Below are 21205 nucleotides of genomic sequence, written 5' to 3' on the forward strand. Positions count from 1 at the left end.
TCGCCTATCCTCCCAAGTGATGTGTAAAATTTTCCGGAGACATGTCTTGTAGTGATCTGCTCTAAAAGTTCACATCTGTTAAACTATGGAACTCCCTCCAGCAGGAGGCAGCGATGGCCACCAAGCTGGATGGCTTGAAAAGGGGATTAGAAAGATTCTGGCTGTGAGTCAGATTTTGGCTCTGCTCTGCTCTGGACAGCCGGAGGGGGCAGTGCTTCTGAAAACCATTTCAGGAGGGGAGAGTTGCTCTCCTGCTTGGATCCTGCTTGTGGGTTTCCCACAGTCAACAATTCATCCACTGTGGGGGGAGGATGCTGGACGAGGTGGGCCATTGGCCTCATCCAGCAGGCTCTAAGTAGGTTCTTAACCCCCGGGCCAGCCCTCATCCTGCAGCAATCCTGGCCACGGATCGACCAAGCTCCTGCGAGCCCCTCCATCCTTTGGAGCCTGGAGTTCAGGTGAGCATCTTGGGACCAACTCTTCCTCCCTCCCTCCCATCTTCCCTCGCCTGCCTCTCTGACACTCTCACCTTGCTCTGGGGTTGGGTAGGAGCCCCCAGGTTGCTCCCCGGGGCTGCCTGTGACGTTCCACTCGGGAGGCTCTGGCGGCAGCGTGGATCCAAATAGGCCTGAGGAGAGAAGCAGAGAATTGAGAGGGGCTCGGGGGCGCTGCTCCCCTCTCTCCGTCCCGCCACGAGGCCATCGGGCACCTAGACCAATGCCAGACCCTCCCAGACACTTGCGAAGCAGCTTAGAAGTGAAATAAAAAACTGTAAGGTCTTATATATAAAAGATAAACGTTCATAACTGCATACATAAACCACATGTCTGAAACCCCGCAGAAAAAGTCCTGAAACCATTTTGTCCCTCCCAAATTGACCTCAAATATTTCTCTGCAAGGTCGAAGGAAAATGGAAAAGCCTCCCCATTGTCTTTTTCTTCACAAATCCTGCCTTAAGGCTATGTCTGTGTATGAATAGGGTCAGCCTGTGACCTGGATTCAGGAACTAAGTATTTATCATTACAAAAGACTGGCCAGGCTCCGCAGGGTATCCAATCAAGTAAGCATTAACAGGTAACCTGCCAAACAGGAGGTAAACAACGCACTCAGATTTCTGTTGTAGACCACCTTTTCAGTGATGTAGATATGATGTTTCTGGGGGTGGTCTTGAGCTCCAGGGCAGGCAATTTAAAATGTCTATATAAGGGCGGACACACCTTGGTTCTGGGTCCTCCTCCTGCATGTGAGGGAGCACCCTGTTGCAACAGTTCAATAAAGATCAAGCTTACAAGCTGCTTTGCTTCTCGATATTCTCTGGTTGGCCTCTGTTCTTTTCTCTGACCGATGGAGAACCTACAAAGGACTCTATATGGGCTCTTGTGTTCCCCATAAGGGAATAAGGCCAGATTTTTGTTTAATACAGAACTGTGGTGTTGGAAGGGACCCCCAAGACTCATCTAGTCCAACCCACTACAATGCAGGAATCATGGCTGAAGAATCCCTAAGGAATCCCCTTTGTCTGGCCACGGAGGAGATGCTTCTCTACTCTGCCTGGCTCCATCGCGAGAGAGGCCTTGCTTCTTGCCCGCTGCGCCACGGCAGGCCTGGGCAAAGATGGCTGTGCCACACAGCCGAGCTGGAGAGGGAGCAGCGGCTTCAGGTAGAGCCTGGCATGGCCAACGGCTGTCAAGGGATCCTAGCCAGGATGGCCATGCTGTGCCCTCCTCAGCCGGAGGCTGTGACGCTTCTGCAGACCAGCTGCTGCAAACCACTGGAAGGTGCGAGTCGATATCTGCCCTGCTTTTGTTTCCCTGGGATCTTCCAGGGTTCAGCGTCATTCTGTGCCAACTCAATGGAGGCTGCTTGCTGTCCCACCAACCTCCCTATTGGAACCCAGCCAGCCCCCACCTGCCCTGCCCCCTTAGCAGCCAGTCCAGAGGGTGGCACGGCCTTAGGAGGAGGAGGAGGAGGAGGAGGAGGAAGAGGAAGATGTCCCTCCCGGCCTCCTGCCCTATCCCTCCCAAGGTGTAACAAAGGAAATCCCCTGGATTGCAAAAATAGACAAACTCTAAACAATCACAGGGAAAATGCGGCTAATAAGAATATTAGTCACAAGTATATTTCACAATTTTTAAACAGAAAATTCAGTTGAAAGCCTTGTTTGCCTCTGTGATATTATTTGACTACTTGTTTTAATTTGGTGCATGCAATTTTGATTGAATTGTACTATTTGTGACTCCATCATAGTTTAGAGGTCCCAGGCCCTAAGGACGTCAGATTATCCTCCACCAGGGCCAGGGCCTTCTCAGTGATGGCTCCAACCTGGTGGAATGCTCTGTCCCATGAGACCAGGGCCCTGCAGGATTTAACTTCCTTCCACAGGGCCTGTAAGGCAGAGCTATTCTGCCTGGCTTTCAATTTGAACTTAGCCTGATCTTTTATTCCCTCCCCCTGCCCTTTTTATGAAGATTACCCGCTCTGAGACCCCACAGCTAATTCTCCCCTGGTCTCCTCACTGGCCCAAATAGGACTAATTTAGCCAGCTAGCCCTGGGGATCATCTAATGTTTATTGGATGGATTTCCCCCCTAAATTGATTTTTGAATTCTGAATTTATTGTTATTCATGTTTTATACTGTATCTTATGCTGTTTTTTGTTGCATCAATTGTTTTAAATTTGTTGTTAGCCGCCCTGAGCCTGGTTTCTGAACCGGGAAGGGAGGGGTATAAATAAAAATTTATTATTATTATTAATCATAAATTTCCTGTTTATAAATTGTGAAATATACTTGTTACTAATATTCCCTCCCAAGGGGCACCAGCCACCCATGAGAAGAGCCTGCAGGATGAGGCCAAGGGCCCACCTAGTCCAGAGACCTGCTCTCCCAGCGGCTGGCCAGATTTCCCAATGGGGAACCCGCAAGAGGGATCTGAGCGGAGCAGCAACTCTCTCCAGCTCTGAGTGACCGAGAAGCAGAGCAGAGCTATTGCAACCCTCTTTCCCCCCATGAATTTCTCCAACCCTCTTAAAAAGCCTTCCAAATGGGTTGGATGTCACTGCAGCGGGGAGTTCCACAGTTCAACTCTGGAGGAACTCAGCAGGAAGGCGGAAGATGGGGCAAAGCTAGGAGGAGGCACCTCTTTCTAGTCATGGGCTCCAGCGCCCCCTAATGTTGGCCTCCCTCCCTCCCCTTGCAACAGATACTCACCCGGTCCCCCCAGTTTGCTGGCAATCTCCGAGATCCCCACCCGGAGCCCAGGGAGCAGCGGGTACCGCCTGGCAGTGCCACCGCTGCTGCTGTTGGGCGCCAGGCCTCCCTCCTTGCCCAGCCCGGCCGTCAGGTCAATGTCGATCTTGAATTCAAGCTCCTTGCTGTCTTCGCCCACGGGGGCAGCCAAGGCCTTCTCCGTCAGCCTGGGCCAGAGCGTCAGCGGGTGCTGAGGGGTGGGTCCGGGGCCCGGGAGGTTGGGGTCAGCGGGTGCCGGGGGGCCACCCCAGGCCCACCCCCCAGGCCCAGGGGGGAGCTCCTCAGCAGGGATGCTAGCCTGCCACCCGGAGCCCCCCGGGGCCTCTTCCCAGAAGCGACTGGCGCCCGGCGCCTGGGAGTGGGTGGGGGCTGCTGGGTGGGCGGGGGGCTTTGTGCTGGCCGGCCCCTCGCCCGCCCGGCCCTTGCCTCGCACCTTGATCTTGAAGTTGAGCCCCAGGTTCAGGGACAGACCAGGGGCTTCGCTGTGGGTGGGCAGCAGGGTGGGGGTCACCGGTGGGGGGGTGGGGGACGTGCCGGGGGCCTGGAGCCCATGGCTGGAGTTGTTGTCGCTGAGCCCCGCCAGCTGGCGGGGGCCGGGAGGCGTCCCGGAGCCCAGAGGGGGCAGGCAGAGGAGGAGCAGGAACCTCCACATTGGCCTCCGTCGTCGCTGGCTCTGTCTGCCGGCCTCTTGCAGGTGGAACCTGGAGAACAGAGAGGAGAGAAAGAAGATCAGAAGGACGGGGAGAGGGAGGGAAAGAGGGGGCAGGATCTGGCTGATGGGCCAATGAGGCTGGCATCACAGTGGGCAGCCACAGACGGGGTGGAGGAAGGTGGGTGCGGTTTGCCCTGGGTGTTATCACCTTTGAGGTCTGGGAGAGACACTGTGGCTTTGGTGTGCGCGCAAAAGGCTTTGGCTGCCAAAAGGTCCCCCCCCCCTCAGCTGTAGGGTGGCCGGCAGACTCCTCATCGCAAGGTGCATGATCCCTGCAAAAAAAGCTCAACAACTCCGGTTCCCCTCCCAAAAATATGAAATAAAATCAAACCATTTTTGCAGGCAAAAAAACCCCAAAAATTTCAATGTGTATTATGGGGGAGACAAGAAATTTTCCACACCGGGTACCACCTGGCCTTGCTACGCTACTGGTCACAGAGGCGGGGTTAGGGGCATAGCTGTCAACTTTTCCCTTTTCTTGCAAGGAATCGGAATAAGGGAATTTCCCTTTAAAGAAGGAAAATGTCGACAGCTATGGTTAGGGGACAGCAACCGCTTTGCCCACTCTAGGCACCAAGTTAAGAGGGCAAAGCAATCATTGCGGGAGGCATCGTGCAGGGCACTGCTGAAATCTGAAACCCCAAAGTCCACCACTGGCAAGCAGTTCGCTTGCCCCGGGTGCCAAGGCGAGCGGGGGATGGGGGGGAAGGTGCTGCAGGGCTTCGCGATGATGATTGATTAATTAATTAATTTTGAATACTACCCTCCATCCATAGGCTCCAGGGTGGTTTGCAACATAAAATCATTTAATATTAATAATAATAATAATAGTATTTATACCCCGCCCACCTGGCTGGGCTTCCCCAGCCACTCTGGGTAGCTCCCAACAGAATACAGTAGTACCTCGGGTTAAGTACTTAATTTGTTCTAGAGGTCTGTTCTTAACCTGAAACTGTTCTTAACCTGAAGCACCACTTTAGCTAATGGGGCCTCCCGCTGCTGCTGCACTGCTGCCGCATGATTTCTGTTCTCATCCTGAAGCAAAGTTCTTAACCTGAAGTACTATTTCTGGGTTAGTGAAGTCTGTAACCTGAAGCGTATGTAACCCAAGGTACCACTGTACATTGGTACCTGGGTTTATGAACTCAATCCATTCCAGAAGTCCGTTCTTGAACCAAAACTGTTCTTAAACCGAGATGCACTTTCCCTAATGATGCCTCCCGCCACCAGTGCCCTTCCACCATTCGGATTCTGTTCTTAGACCGAGGTAAAGTTCTCAAACCGGGACACTACTTCCAGTTTTGCGGAGCTCGTAAACAGAATTGTTCATAAACAGGACTGTTCTTAAACCAAGGTACCACTGTATGAAAAACACGATAAAACGTCAAACATTAAAGACTTCCCTAAATCGTAAAATTCATAATAGAAATAAAAGCAAAAGCAAACCGAGAGTCCCCCATACACGCCCAGCACATTTAAAAGGGCATCAGACGTCCATCAGCCGGCAGCCTGGTTGGAGATGAAGGTTTTCACCAGGTGCCTAAAGGTGTTTGGGTAAGGCTCCAGGTGATCCTTCCTGGGGAGAGTCGGGAGGGGGAATCTCTCTAGAGCAGGGGTAGGGAAACTAAGGCTGGGGGCCAGATCCTGCCCAATCGCCTTCTCAATCCGGCCCACAGACGGTCCAGGAATCAGCTTGTTTTAGCATGAGTTGAATGTGTCCTTTTATTTAAAATCCATCTCTGTGTTATTTTGGGGCAGAGGAATTTTTTCTACTTTTTTCTAAATATAATCCAGCCCACCACAGGGTCTGAGGGACAGTTGACCAGCCCCCTGCTGAAAAAGTTTGCTGACCCCTGCTCTAGAGCACCACAGCTCCCTCTCCCTGACCCTGGAGTCTGGTCTGATCCTTATCACCTCCCCACCTGCGCTCTCGTTGGCTGTTTCTACGGCATGATATGGGGGTTTCCCATGCCCACGCCTGGCCAGCTCCCCCATTTGCCCTCCCAGCCACCCTCGGAGGCCACAGGCAGAGAGAAAAGCAAACCCCCCACCTCCGCCCCCCTTCGCCCCCAGTCCTTGGACCAGATAATCCCTAGCAAGCAAAGCGAGTCTAGCGGAATCTGGAGGGAGGTCAGACTAGACTTGCCTGCAATTAAGGGGAGGGTTATGGGGAGATAAGAGCAAGCAATAAACAAACAGGGTCATTAGGTGCCCCGAGCTATTGCAGAAAAGGACTCCTTGACCCTCAGTAAACATGGAAAATTTCGGGCAGAATTCCCTATGGGGTGGGGCTATGGCTCCCCTTTCGGGAACTGCAGCTCTGCCATCTCTTGTCACAGAGATATGCACATGAGGGCAGCAGGAAGAATCCCCGACTTTCTGGGCTTTTCTCCTGGATCAGGGTTTCCAAAACTTGGGTCTCTGCTGCTTTTGGACTTCCCGTCACCCCGGCGCCTGGTCCTGCTAGCTAGAGATGGTGGAAGTTGTAGTCTGAAAAACAGCAGGAGGCTTGGGTTTGGCAAACCCTGTCCTAGAGGGACACACGGTATCAACCCCCCCCCCCCCCCGTGCATTCATTCCTCACAGGCCATAGAATCATAGAAGGGACCCCTGGGTGTTATCTAGTCAACACCCCCCCTGCGATGCTGAGATCACAGCTCACAAATCCCAGATGGAGAGTCAAGAGGTCATCCTACATTGGCTCCCAGTATGTTTCCGGGCACAACTCAAAGTGTTGGTGCTGACCTTTAAAGCCCTAAATAGCCTCGGTCCTATATATCTGAAGGAGTGTCTCCATCCCCATTGTTCAGCCCGGACACAGAGATCCAGCTCCGAGGGTCTTCTGGCGGTTCCCTCCCTGAGAGAAGTGAGGTTACAGGGAACCAGGTAGAGGGCCTTCTCAGTGGTGGCGCCCGCCCTGTGGAACGCCCTCCCACCAGATGTCAAAGAGAACAACAACTACCACACTTTTAGAAGACATCTGAAGGCAGCCCTGTTTAGGGAAGCTTTTAATGTTTGATGCATTGTTGTTGTTTAGTTGTTTAGCTGTGTCCGCCTCTTCGTGACCCACTGGGCCAGAGCACGCCAGGCCCTCCTGTCTTCCACTGCCTCCCGCAGTTTGGTCAAACTCATGCTGGTAGCTTCGAGAACACTGTTGCACCATCTCGTCCTCTGTCGTCCCCTTCTCCTTGTGCCCTCCATCTTTCCCAGCATCAGGGTCTTTTCCAGGGAGTCTTCTCTTCTCATGAGGTGGCCAAGGTCTTGGAGCCTCAGCTTTGATGCATTACTGTATTTTAATATTTTGTTGGAAGCCGCCCAGAGTGGCTGGGGAAGCCCAGCCAGATGGGCGGGGTATAAATAATAAATAATTGTTGTTGTTGTGATGCTCCCCAGAGAGTTGGCCCTGAAACATCTCGCCCTAATTCAATGGGCAAAGTGGTCGGAACATCCTGGATAGCTCAGTTGGTTGGAGTGTGATGCCAATCACAAACAAGGCTGCAGGTCCTGTACGCTTTCTTTATGAAGCTGGGTGGTCCTCAGCACCCACACACCCCCCTTGCCAACCCCTCCCAGGGAAGCCCATCTCTTTGGGAACCCCTGGCCTAGCGAATGGTGAGCTCCATTGCTCTAACTCAGAGTAAGAAGGCAGCTTTCTGTTTCCAACAAGCCAGAGTTGTGTCATTTGCTTCTGGGGCAGGTTGTCCGGCACCCCCACCCCCCATCACCACACAGCCTGGTGACCAAGTTAGAAAGCGGATCCCGTCAGGCGCCCAGCTCCCTCCGAGCTCAGTCGGGGAGAAGCGTCCCGTGCAATCGATGTGACAAGAGGACGAGGAGACGCGGGAGGTGACGGTTTCCGCTCCAGAGTCCCAGTTGGAGCAAGGACGTGAGGAGCGCTCCCTCCAGCGAGACGGGATCATGCACGAGCGCACAGCACACGCAGCCAAGAAGAAACTACCCTCCTGCCACTCTCCGGCGAGAACAGGAGTGTGGCGGGTCGTCACTGTCACCCAGGCTGAGCTGAGCTGGCGGTTGGAGTGCGCTGGGAGGGAAGCAGGAAGACAAGGCAAAGTCACCAAGTCTCGCCCCGTCTTGCACAGGCTGCTCCTCTGAGGCCGGCCAAACTGCCTCGCTTCTCTCCGGAAAACCCAGACCAGTGGTCCATCTAGTTCAGTATTGCCTGCTCAGACTGGCAGCGACTCTCCTGGGTTTCAGGCGAGCACACAACCCCCGCCTTAACTGGAGGAGGAAGAGTGAGCCGCCTGCTCTGCCTCTTCCCCAGGGGAACTTGGGGTTTAAAAATCCTGAAAGCCTGAGCAATAGTCCTGAACGCTCCTCAGCTATGGACTTATCCCCACTTACCTTCCTGTGCTCTTTCTTTTCTCTGGAGCCTTCCCTGCAGAAACCTGCTCTTTAAAGCAGAATCGGAACAAATGGCAATCCATGGGCAAACCAAATTGCCATATATATATATATATATTGCGATTCTGCTTTAAAGAGCTGGGTTTTTGCAAAAAAGAAAGAGCAAGTGGATGTAGAGCTTTAAACCTCTTATTGAAGAAGCCATGCCTTTGTAGGAAACTTGCTCCCAAAGGTGGCAAGAGGAGGGGGAGGAGGAGAGGGCGATTGATGGCTCCCAGGCACCATGGCTCTGCTCTGCCTCTGTGGTCAGAGGCAGTGAGGCTTCTGAGTGCCAGTTGCTGGAAGCCACAAAGAGGTGGACTTAAGGGAGCGCAGCCAGTTTGAAACCCCAAGGTCTTCCACTGCCACAGGAGGGGACAGGGTTCTTGGCCTGGAATCCTGTTTGCGGATTTCCAACAACAACGGCAGCAGCAGCAGCAACAACACCCTGCCTATCTGGCTGGGTTTCCCTAGCCACCCTGGGTGGCTTGCAGCATATATCTAAACATAATAAAACACCAGACATTAAACACTTTCCGACACAGGGCTGCCTTCAGATGTCTTCTAAAAGTTATATACAGTGGTACCTCTGCTTATAGGGACGCAAGTGGCGCTGTGGGTTAAACCACAGAGCCTAGGACTTGCCGATCGGAAGGTCGGCAGTTCGAATCCCTGCGACGGGGTGATCTCCCCTTGCTCGGTTACTGTCCCAGTTTGAAAGCACGTCAAAGTGCAAGTAGATAAATAGGTACCGCTCCGGCAGGAAGGTAAACGGCATTTCTGTGTGCTGCTCTGGTTCGCCAGAAGCGGCTTAGTCCTCCTGGCCACATGACCCGGAAGCTGGACGCCGGCTCCCTCAGCCAGTAAAGCAAGATGAGCGCCACAACCCCAGAGATATCTGCGATTGGACCTAATGGTCAGGGGTCCCTTTACCTATGGACGTGAACTGTTCCGGGGTACCATTTGCACCCCGAAAAGTCCGTAAATAGAATGCCACTTCTGCACATGCGCATGACACAATAGAGTGCTCCTGCGCATGCGTGAAGCGCACAGAACACTTATGTGTATGCACACGTGGCAGAAGTATACACTTCTGGGTTTGCCGGGTTTGCAACCCGAAAATCTGCAGCATGAACCTAACGCAACTACAGGTATGACTGTAGGTTTTTTTAGCTCCTTGGCATCTGCTGGGAGGGCGTTCCACAGGACGGGTGCCATCACTGAGAAGGCCCTCTGCCTGACTCACTGTAACTTCACTTCTCACAATGAGGGAACCTCCAGAAGGCCCTCAGCACTGGACCTCAGTGTCCGGGCTGAACGACGGGGATGGGGACGCTCCTTCAGGAGTGTCTTTTTAACTGCCGTGAGAACAGAATGCTGGACTAGATGGGGCAATGGCCTGATCCAGCAGCCTCTTCTGAGGCTCTTTGGGGTATTCTCCTGCCAGCTGACCTGCCCATCCTTGCCTCTTTGAAGAAGCGCGGCAGAGTTCAGCCCTGGGCACTTGTGCCCTGGCAAGCTCTCTTTCCGCAGTGTCGCATCAGTGCAGTCGAGACGCCCTCCCTGAAACCGGCTCGGCAGGGATGTGAAGAGACAGGGGCGAATGCAGGCTGGCACCTCGACAGCACCCTTCCCCGAGGGGGCCGGTCGGCCGACAGGTGTAGAAGCAGGACGTCAATCGGGCTGACAGTCCTCTGCCGAGCGCAGCAGTTCCTTGCGGAGCGGGTGGAGGCCTCACGCGGACGACACAGTCTGGACGTGCCGTGGTGGGGGCTGGGGAGGAGGAGGACACACACGGCTGCTGCGGTGCTGAGTCTGGCAAGCACTGCAAGGACCCGCCCTTCCCAATCAACAGCACCCATTCTGCAGCCCCCGTTTGACGCGCCATCAGCCAGCACCCAGATAGCAACCCAGCGCTTTTGGCTCGGGTGCCTGAATGAGCCCAGAGCTATGGGTACGGGAGCACACATGGGTGCAAGAGGGGGCCAAGAATGATCAGGGGCCAGTGCGGGATTTGTTGTTGTTGTTTAGTCGTTTAGTCGTTTAGTCGTGTCCGACTCGTTGTGACCCCTGGACCAGAGCAGGCCAGGCCCTCCTCTCTTCCACTGCCTCCCGCAGTTTGGTCAAACTCATGTTGGTAGCATCGAGAACACTGTCCCACCATCTCGTCCTCTGTTGTCCCCTTCTCCTTGTGCCCTCCATCTTTCCCAACATCAGGGTCTTTACCAGGGAGTCTTCTCTTCTCCTGAGGTGGCCAAAGTCTTGGAGCCTCAGCTTCAGGATCTGTCCTTCCAGTGAGCACTCAGGGCTGATTTCCTTCAGAATGGAGAGGTTTGATCTTCTTGCAGTCCATGGGACTCTCAGGAGTCTCCTCCAGCACTATAATTCAAAAGCATCCATTCTTCGGCGATCAGCCTTCTTTATGGTCCAGCTCTCACTTCCATACATCACTACTGGGAAAACCATAGCTTTTACTATATGGATCTTTGGTGGCAAGGTGATGTCTCAGCTTTGTCTCTGCTTTTTAAGATGCTGATTTAAGTGCTAGATTTACCTGTAAGCTAAACAAGCTCTAGCTTAGGGCCCCTCTCTCTTGGGGGCCCCCAAAAAATTTAAAAGGAAAAAACTGGATGTACATTTCCAAAATATAAGATAAAAAACAAATAAAATAAAACCTACATACAGCAGCCATGTTTTGTGTTGTGCAGGCTCCTGCGATGTAAGTCATGGGCCTCGCCTGCTCCCTAAAATATCCCTGGTTTGCTCCTTTCTATATATAGGGTGCCTACATTCTGCATGGACTGGGTGCATGGCAACATGGGCAAATGGCTTGAGATATCTACAGTGGTACCTCAGGTTACAGACACTTCAGGTTACAGACTCCGCTAACCCAGAAATATTACCTCGGGTTAAGAACTTTGCTTCAGGATGAGAACAGAAATCATGCAGTGGCGGCACGGCAGCTAAAGGGGTGCTTCAGGTTAAGAACAGATTCAGGTTAAGAATAGACCTCCAGAATGAATTAAGTACTTAACCCGAGGTACCACTGTATTGGGACGCAGGTGGTGCTGTGGGTAAAAGCCTCAGCGCCTAGGGCTTGCCGATCGAAAGATCGGCGATTCGAATCCCCGCGGCAGGGTGCGCTCCCGTTGCTCGGTCCCAGCGCCTGCCAGCCTAGCAGTTCGAAAGCACGTCAAAGTGCAAGTAGATAAATAGCGACCTTACTAGTGGGAAGGTAAACGGCATTTCCGTGTGTGCGGCTCTGGCTCGCCAGAGCAGCGATGTCATGCTGGCCACGTGACCCGGAAGTGTCTCCGGACAGCGCTGGCCCCCGGCCTCTTAAGTGAGATGGGCGCACCCTAGAGTCTGTCAAGACTGGCCCGTATGGGCAGGGGTACCTTTACCTTTTACCACTGTATTAGGTCCATCAATGACCATCTAGCATCTATTCAACACAAAAACCAGTGACAATTTGTTGTGGACAAAGGACAGCTGGACATATCAAGGGCCCCATGACCTTCAGGAGCTGAGGGCCACATCAGATCTGGCCCTGATCAGGGGCCGTGACTTCCCAAGGAAGAAAGGCTGCAGTGCTTGGGACTTCTTAATTTAGAGAAAATGTGAGGAAGAGGCGACATGGTAAAAACTTATAAAGTGATGCCTGGTGCAGAGAAAGTGGGGAGAGGAAAGTTTTTATCCAAGACCAGGACTTCTAAGCGTGCAACGAAGCTGCATATTGGGAGATTCGGGACAGATAATAGGAAGTCCTTCTTTACACAGGGCATAGTTGAGCTGTGGAACTCCCTGCCACAGCAGACAGGGATGGCCACTGACATGGGTGGCTTTAAAAGAGGATGAGACCATGGAGGAGGAGGAGGAGAGGGCAGCCCCTGCTTCTGAGTGCCAGCTGCTGGCAAGCGCAGGAGGGGAGAGGGCTGCCTGTTGTGCTGGAGTCCAGCTTGCAGGTCCCATTAGGCTGGCCATGGAGGCAGAATATCCAACTTCCATCTTAGGAAAGTTTATGGAAAACTGATTTGAAATTTTCGGCACGCTGTACGTTGAAAGAAAATTACAGTCATGCCTCGGGTTACAGACGCTTCAGGTTGCGTTTTATCAGGTTACGGACACTCCGAAACCTGGAAGTACCGGAATGGGTTACTTCCGGGTTTCGGAGGTCACGCATGTGCAGAAGTGCTAAATTGCGCTTTGCACATGTGCAGAAGCACAGAATTGCAACCCGCGAGTGCGCAGACGTGCCGCTGCAGGTTGCTAACGTGCATCCCGCATGGATCACATTTGCAACCGGAGCGTCCACCGTATATGAAAATGGATTACAGAAAAAGATGCAGTAGGAAAGGTTTAAGAACAGAACCCGTGGAGGGGAAGTCCAGAGATTCGGAGGAATCTTTTAATTGTGGATATGTGTTGTTGTATTACTATTATTTTATATTTGTAAAACCAAATAAAAATTATTATTATTATTTTAAAAGGAGCGCGGTGGGGTTGTTGGAGTCGAGGGGCCATGGGCCTCATCCAGGAGGCTCGTCTCATGTTCTTATGGCCAAAAGCAAGGGGGGGTGTCTTGCTAGCAGGGTTACACATTGCACCCCATCCTTGCACCCCAAATGATTGACAGGTGGGTCACAAAGTGTTTTAGAAGAAATGATCCACAATCAGTAGCCCTTTAAAGGCTCACTAAACATTTGCACTCTTCTCCATGCTTAGAAAACTCGTATTGCGGGGTGGGTGGACTAGATGGCATTTGGGTTCCCTCCCAACTTGAGGATTCTCTGCTTCTGGGATTGACACAGTGCCCATTAGAAGCTGGGAGGCGCTGAGAGGCAAAGGGGGGGGGGAGCCAACGCCCCTTTCAGATCTTTGTAGATCTCTGCAGGGCTCCTCTTATCTCTGGCATGCAGAGAAGCCGGGAAGTCAGGATTCTTTGCCTGAGCCCATGACCTATGGCTGACCCAGGGGGAGGGCAGAAAGGCTTCTCCCTGGAGCACCCCAAGTCCCCTGCCAGCCACACCTTTGAGGCGCAGAGGGCTGCCAGAACGGGACGGCTGCTGCTGCTTCTTCTTCTTCTTCTTCTTCTTCTTCTGCTGCTGCTGCTGCTGCTGCTGCTGCTGCGATCCCTCCTAGCCAAGGAGGATTGTCTTCCATAAACACAGTTTTAGCAGTAAGTCCGTAAGTGACCTTGGAGGCCAATTCTGGATCCACATGTCCTTCCACAGTTTCCGGGTTTCCGGGCAGGAGTTGATCGTGGTGAGAGTTTGCCAAGCCTGCCTTCCTCTTAGCACGTTTCTCCCTTGCGTCCTGAGTTCGAGTGTCTTCAAAGCCCATGACACCTTTGGTCAAGGCTGTTCTCCAACTGGAGCACTCACAGGCCAGTGTTTCCCAATTGTTGGTGTTTATACTACATTTTTTGGTGTTTATACTACATTTTTTTAGATTTGCCTTGAGAGAGTTTTTAAACCTCTTTTGTTGACCACCAGCATTATGCTTTCCATTTTTAAGTTTGGAATAGAGTAGTTGCTTTGGAAGACGATCATCAGGCATCTGCCCAACATGACCAGTCCAACGAAGTTGACGTTGAAGAATCATGGCTTCCACACTGGTGATCTTTGCTTCATCCAGTACACTGGCATTAGTTCGTCTGTCTTCCCGCAAGGGTCCTGAGCTCTGCGAGTGTGGCTTTCTCCCGATTGAAGTGCAGAGTGTTTGAGGACCTGGACATTCGCAGGGAAATCAAAATGCTTCTTTACAAAGCTATTGTAGAATGGGACAGCAGGTTTGCCTCCGCTGCATAGAATCATAGAATAGAATCATAGAATCATAGAGTTGGAAGAGACCACAAGGGTCATCGAGTCCAACCCCCTGCCAAGCAGGAAACACCATCAGAGCACTCCTGACATATGGTTGTCAAGCCTCTGCTTAAAGACCTCCAAAGAAGGAGACTCCACCACACTCCTTGGCAGCAAATTCCACTGTCGAACAGCTCTTACTGTCAGGAAGTTCCTCCTAATGTTGAGGTGGAATCTTCTTTCTTGTAGTTTGTATCCATTGCTCCGTGTCCGCTTCTCTGGAGCAGCAGAAAACAACCTTTCTCCCTCCTCTATGTGACATCCTTTTATATATTTGAACATGGCTATCATATCACCCCTTAACCTCCTCTTCTCCAGGCTAAACATGCCCAGCTCCCTTAGCCGATCCTCATAAGGCATTGTTTCCAGGTGATGCAATGCACCACCAGGTTGGCATTGCAGGGGCCCAGCAGCCAGGACAGAAAAGCCCCCTCCTTCCTGGCTTCTGCTCTCCAAAGGCTCAGGAACCAGCTGGGGAGCTGATGGTGGGGGCGGCTGGGGCACCCTGCGAGCATCTAGCACATGGGTAGGCAAACTAAGGCCAGATCTGGCCCAATCAGCTTCTAAATCTGGCCCATGGATGGTCCAGGAATCAGCGTGTTTTTACATGAGTAGAATGTGTCCTTTTATTTAAAATGCATCTCTGAGTTATTTGTGGGGCATAGGAATTCATTCATATTTTTCCCCCCAAAATGTAGTCCGGCCCCCCACAAGGTCTGAGGGACAGTGGACCGGCCCCCTGCTGAAAAAGTTTGCTGACCCCTGAACTAGCAGGACGCAGCATCCCACGGGAGTCTAGCCCATGATGGTGGCTTTGCTGGACTGGGACAGCTCCACACTCCGTGAGATTCAGGCCAGCTATACCTGCCCAGGGATGGTTGCAGCTCTACAGAAATCAAAGGACGTCAGGAACCAAACAGCCAGGGCTTATCATCACATACCTTTTTGCCCCACTCTTTCCAGGCACAAGTCTGCACTTAAAAGCATTTTCGTCTTTGCTCCAGAGCTTTTCCCACAACCCCCTCCCCACTCTTTAGTGCTCAACTGGAGCAAACAGCAATTCAGGGTTTCCACGGACTGATGTTTGCTCCGACTGAGTGTGTTTTCACAGGGAAAGCTCTGGAGCAAAAAAAGAGGGGATGCTCGGACACAGAGCTTTAAAGTGCAGGCCATGCATGGAAAGAGTGGAGGAAAGGGAAGTGTGGCGTAATGGTTAGAGTGTCAGACTAGGACCTGGGAGAGGCCAAGGTTCAAATCCCCCTGCCACTGCCTCTCACTGCCTCTCTCAGCCTAACCTACATCGCAGGGTTGTTGTGGGGACTAAATGAGGAAAAATATGGCCGTCCCCAGAGAGGCAGTGTGGTGGAGTGGTTAGAGTGTCAGACTAGGACCTGGGAGAGACCAGGATTCAAATCCCCCTCAGCCATGAAGCTCGCTGGGGGGCCAGTCACTGCCTCTTTCAACCCAGCCTACCTCACAGGGCTCTTGTGATGCTAAAACAGGGAGGACTGTGCAAGCCACGTTGGGCTCTTTAGAGGCAAAAAAATCAGGGAATGAAACTGCATTTGGTCCATCCATACGCAAACTAGGCTTAAAAAGGCCTCTAGCTGGTGGCTGCTTCTGAACAGCTTTGAGCACAGATGCGTTTCTGTGAAATGCAATATATAAATAAATAGGCTGCGACTTGTACGTTTTGCACCCAGTCGGGGCCCGTCTGCTGCCTCGAGTACAAACTTCACGTGCCTGGCAGCATCGACGGGGGAGGGTGCCAGCGTGGCTGAGGGAACAGCCCCCCCACCCGTGAAATAACCACGGTTGCAAGCAGGCCCGGACTGAGGTCTGATGAGGCCCTCAGCTCCTGAAGGTCATGGGGCCCTTGATATGTCCAGCTGTCCTTTGTCCACAACAAATTGTCACAGGTTTTTTGTGTTGAATATATGCTATATGGTCATTTATGGACCCAATGGGTATCTAAAGCCATTTGCACATAACAAAATATGTATTTTATCAAAGTAATTGTTGAAAAGTTCATGCAGAATGCAAAGTCCATGCAGAATGTAGGCACGCTATGTCTAGAAAGGAGCAAACCAGGAATATTTTAGGGAGCAGGCTAGCAGGCGAGGGCCATGACTTACATCATAGGAGCCTACACAACACAATGTAGGTTTTATTTTATTTGTTTTTTATCTTCTATTTTGGAAATGCACATCCGGTTTGTTTTTCCTTTAATTTTTTTGCGGGCCCCCAAGAGAGTGGGGCCCTAAGCTAGCGCTTATTTAGCTTATACGTAAATCCGGCACTGGGTACGAGGCATCTCCCTCCCCCTGTTTTGCCAGGAAAACTGGCCATTTCCACCCAGATGGGCTGCATGCGAGCCGTTCACAAAGGAGACGAGGGAATCCCATTCTGGAGTGAGGCTTGGAATGTGGGAGCTGGTCTGTTCTGAGTCCCTCCAGCCGTACCCAGAGATGTCAGGAATTGAACCTGGGGCATTCTGCATGCAAGGCAGGTGTCCTTCCCTGGCTGGAGGAGTCCTGGGAGAGGGGGTGCTGCTCAGAGGGGGCACCCCGAGCCCTGGGACAGAATCACAGACTGGTAGGGCCCCTCTGATTTGCCCGCAGAAGAACCCCAGTTCACTCCCTATCAAAACCAGGCAGGGCTGAGGGAAGCCCCCTGTCTGAGAGCCCCCGTCAGGAGCTGATGGAAGTGTCACCCAGAACTCAATGGACCAGTTTGGGAGGTGAGGGCATTGGTTGGTTCTGGTTTTCATTAGGTATGTTGCAGTTTCGTTCTGTGAACCTGCCCTGGGTTCTTTGGACGAAGGGCAGCATACAAATTAAATAAGGATGGTCTGACTCTGTCTGAGGCAACTGCTTCCTCCGGTCCCATTTCATTGAACCGACCTGGGGCTCGGGAGAGAGGAATTCCTCACTGCTCTGCAATGTACACCCAGCATGGGACACGGGTGGCGCTGTGGTCTAAACCACTGAGCCTCTTGGGCTTGCCAATCAGTTCGAATCCACACAACGGGGGGAGCTCCCATTGCTCTGTCCCTGCTCCTGCCAACCTAGCACTTTGAAAGCATGCCAGCACAAGTAGATAAATAGGTACCGCTCCGGCGGGAAGGTAAACGGCATTTCCATGGGCTCTGGTTTCCGCCACAGTGTTCTGTTACACCAGAAGCGGTTTAGTCCTGCTGGCCACATGACCCAGAAAGCTGCCTGTGGACAAACGCCAGCTCCCTCGGCCTGAAAGCAAGATGAGTGCCACAACCCCATAGTTGCCTCTGACTGGACTTAACTGTCCAGGCGTCCTTTACCTTTTTTACCTTTTACCCAGGATGGGCCACCCAGAGGGCAGTCAAATGCCAGCACCCGAAGCCCCTCTCTTGCTCGACTAGATGCGGCCGGATCCAGGAAACTCTCCTAATGTTCTTATGACATGCATGCCCTCTGCCAGGTGCATATGTGTGCATGTGGAACGGAGAGCGCATGTGGGCTGCCCTGACTCCCCATTGTGCTTGTCGGGTGGGGGGGGGGACAGGACCCTCTGCTTCTTCGGAGGGGCCAGGCAAGAGGTGAAGGGTTGCAGAGAGAGAGGCGGAAATATGAGAGACAGGAGCAGACCTGCAGAGGCATCTGGCTCTCGGAGCCGGCCTTGGCCCCAGGGACAGCAAGGCTCCTAAATCCCAGGGTAAGCACAGAGACACTCCCCACCCCCCAAGCAGCTTGCAGCAAAACAGCCCCAGCCAAACCCTCAACAACAAGCCGCCTGAGTCACGGGGCTGGGTGGGTGGCAAACAACACAGCCCCGGCAAGAGGCGCATGGACAGCTCTGCACACCCACAACCCACAACAGTCACCATGGCAGAAAGTGAGCAGGAGCAGGAGGAGGAGGAGGAGGGGGGGGTTTCAAAGAGGATTGAGCAAATTCATGGAGCAGGAGAGAGCTCTGGGTAGCTGCTAGCTGTTGTGCTCACCTATAGCCACCTATAGCTAGGGACGCGGGTGGCACTGTGGGTTAACCCACAGAGCCTAGGGCTTGCTGATCAGAAGGTCGGCGGTTCGAATCCCCGCGATGGGGTGAGTTCCTGTTGCTCAGTCCCAGCTCCTGCCAACCTAGCAGTTTGAAAGCATGACAAAGTGCAAGTAGATAAATAGGTACCACTCCGGCGGGAAGGTAAACGGTGTTTCTGTGCACTGCTCTGGTTTGCCAGAAGAGGCTTAGTCCTGCTGGCCACATGACCCAGAAACTGTACGCCGGCTCCCTCGGCCAGTAAAGCGAGATGAGCGCCGCAACCCCAGAGTCGTTTGCGACTGGACCTAATGGTCAGGGGTCCCTTTACCTTTATAGCCAGTGGCGTAGCAGGGTCAGGTGGTACCCGGTGCAGAAAACTTCTCGGCACCCACCCCCCACATTGAAATCTTTTCGCTGAACTTTTTTGGGGGGATTCCAGGGTTTGCCAAAGTTGTTCAGCTTTTTGCTCCAGAGTTCCCTCCCCCCTCTGCTTGTTCGCTCGCCTGCCTCCTTCGCATCCTCTCCCTGCATGCCTCCTCCACCAGCCCGGGAGTGCGGGGCTGTATAAATGAAGGCGGAAGGGGGGGGGGAACGCCGCAGCTCCCGCCAGATGGATCGGGGTAGGCGGGAGTCGCGGGCGGGTGACGCGCCGAATGTCAGCCCCCTCGATGACACCTGGGGCAGTCCGCCTCCTACCGCCTCCACCTTGCTCCGCCCCTGCCCATAGCTCAGCTGCTAGGGCATGAAGCTCTTCAGGGTTGTGGGTTCAAGTTCCACATTGGGCAAAAGAGTCCTGCTTTGCAGTGGGTTGGACCAGATGACCCTCACGGTCCCTTCCCGTTCTACGATTCTGGGATGGCTACACTTTGCTCTCCACAGTCAGAGGCAGCTGTGCTTCTGAATCCCAGTAGCTGAAAACTCTCGTGCTTGCTGGTTTCCCACAGACACCTGTGAGAACAGAATGCTGGCCTGGATGAGCCATTGGCCTAATCCAGCAGGATTATCGGTAAGATCTTACGTGGCTCTCACTGAACACCCCAGGCAGGGCGCGTGAGGGTGGGGGGGACAGGGGCCCACCTGAGCCCAGAAGCACCTTCCTTTCAGCTCCAGGGTCCCGAAGTTATGAAAAGCTGCCCACCTTCCAGATTTGGTTTTGGGCAAATGGCGGTGAAACTCTTCTCCTGAGTAGGGCCAGGAGAAGTCAGAGCACCAAGAGCACTTCGGGGCATGCGCAGAATGCCTTCTGTCCTCAGAGCCTGCCTGGGGGGCCATGCTGGTGATCCCAGCACCCTCTCGCCCATGGCAACCGGGCAGGGCAAGCAGATGCCTCTCCCTGTCCTGGGTGCCCATGGGGAGGGCAGGCAGTGGGCAGGGCTGGTTACCAGTCCCCCTGAAAGAGACCATGGCACTTTGCTTTCCTGCCGTGTTTTAGTACCATATGTTATTATCTGCTCACGTGCCCTTTCCCTTCAACCAGTTTAAATTGCAAAGGGGAAATTCACAACCTTCCGGCATGAAGCAGCAGGAGAAAAGCCACATTTGCAGGACTGGGAAGCCTGGGGAAATGAGGGGAAAGGTTCCTAAGCAATGAGAGTGTTGCAAAGTCACGGTGCCACCACCGAGAAGGCCCTTCTTCGTCCCTCCAGCCACCCCTTAGAGGGCAGGAGCGCCAGAGACAGGATCCTGGTGCCATGTGGACAAGCACATGACATGGACCCCAGGGACCCTTTGGGGGCCCCTCTGGTCTCCCCCTCCTCAGCTGGGGAGGGATTTCAAGGTCAACAAGGAGCAGCAGTCATAGTTGAGCCTGGAAAGAAACTGGGAGCCGCCACACACAAAGAGACCCAGGCCCCAGCTCTGTGCAAATACTGTGGGTTGCACCTGCCCCCAAGCCCTACTCAGAGTATACCCATTAAAATCAAGGGGCATGACTAAGTCCATCCATGTTAATGGCCCTGACTGTATTCAGGGCTAGCTGCAGATTCCAAATTGCCTGCAAGAGCTTTGAACACCCAGGCAGAAAGGTGGCAGGTGGCTCAAGTAAGAAGGAAACCAGCCCCCAAGTCCCTCTGCCCCAGAGATGGGAGGGAGCTGTCTTCCTTACCTGCAGGCTGAATGGAGAGACCTCCCTGCCACGTGGCTGTCAGATGCGTTTTTGGGCCCCAGTGAATCTTTGCACGTTTTAAATGCCCCTCTCTGGGCTGCTCTGCTACAGCCTCTCCCTCTGCCCTATGTGAGCTTGCGGGTGTGCAAATTGCCCCATGGAAAAGGCTGTCCTGTTCCTCCCAGAGGACAGCTGGTGCCCCCCTCCCCTACGGCCGATCTGAAGCCCACTCCGTTCCTCTCCTCCTTCTCTGTCACAGCGTGTAGAAGGAGAACGTGGGAAGAACTTGCCGGGTCGAGCCAAGGGCTCATCTCCTCCAGCCTGCCTGTGGGAAACCAGCAAGCAGGATCGGAGCCCAAGAGGAGCGAATCTCCCCTCCTGCGGTTTCCAGCCACTGGCATTCAGAAGCGTCGCTGCCTTCGACTGGCGAGGCAGAGTCCGGCCATTCTTAATGCCTCGCAGTAACTCTTAAGACCCAGGCGAGGTGAGAAGGAGCACCTCAGAACCTAAAAGCAACCTACATGCCGGGAAAGGAGGGGGGGAGAAACTGAGGGCGCCCCCACTGCCCCAAAGCAGGCCAGACCCCTGGGCAAGGCGCCTGCGGAACCGGTGAGCCAGAGGGCTCTAGTCAGCCAGCCAAGCTGCACGCAAGAGAAGAGCAGTGCCCGTTTCTCAGAACGCAACCAGAGTCATTAGCGGGGAGGCTAAGGCTACTCTGGCCGCCTCGAATCCAGTCAGAATCCAAACTGCCCTTGCACCGTCTCGTCTGAACGGTCGGCACTGGCAGATGAAGCCACGGGAGGGGGAGAGAGCGAGAGGGCCTCTTGGGAAAAGGGCCCCCAGCACCAAACCGCGCGCAT

The 21205-nt window shown here is 53.4% G+C and overlaps 1 protein-coding gene across 1 annotated transcript in view; it reads right to left on the minus strand.

The window, feature by feature from the left end:
* PRRT4 (proline rich transmembrane protein 4) overlaps positions 1–21205 on the minus strand; it is a gene marked incomplete at its 5' end in the record, with an annotated part of 31368 nt that overhangs the window by 9468 nt on the left and 695 nt on the right. The window contains 2 exons of the mRNA XM_083401903.1: positions 530–628; positions 3209–3948. Coding sequence (XP_083258029.1) covers positions 530–628; positions 3209–3948 — 839 coding nt within the window. The remainder of the gene's footprint in view (positions 1–529; positions 629–3208; positions 3949–21205) is intronic.

This window comes from Podarcis tiliguerta (genome assembly GCF_965153285.1).
Source record: "Podarcis tiliguerta genome assembly, chromosome: 10".
NCBI classification, from domain to species: Eukaryota; Metazoa; Chordata; class Lepidosauria; order Squamata; family Lacertidae; genus Podarcis; species Podarcis tiliguerta.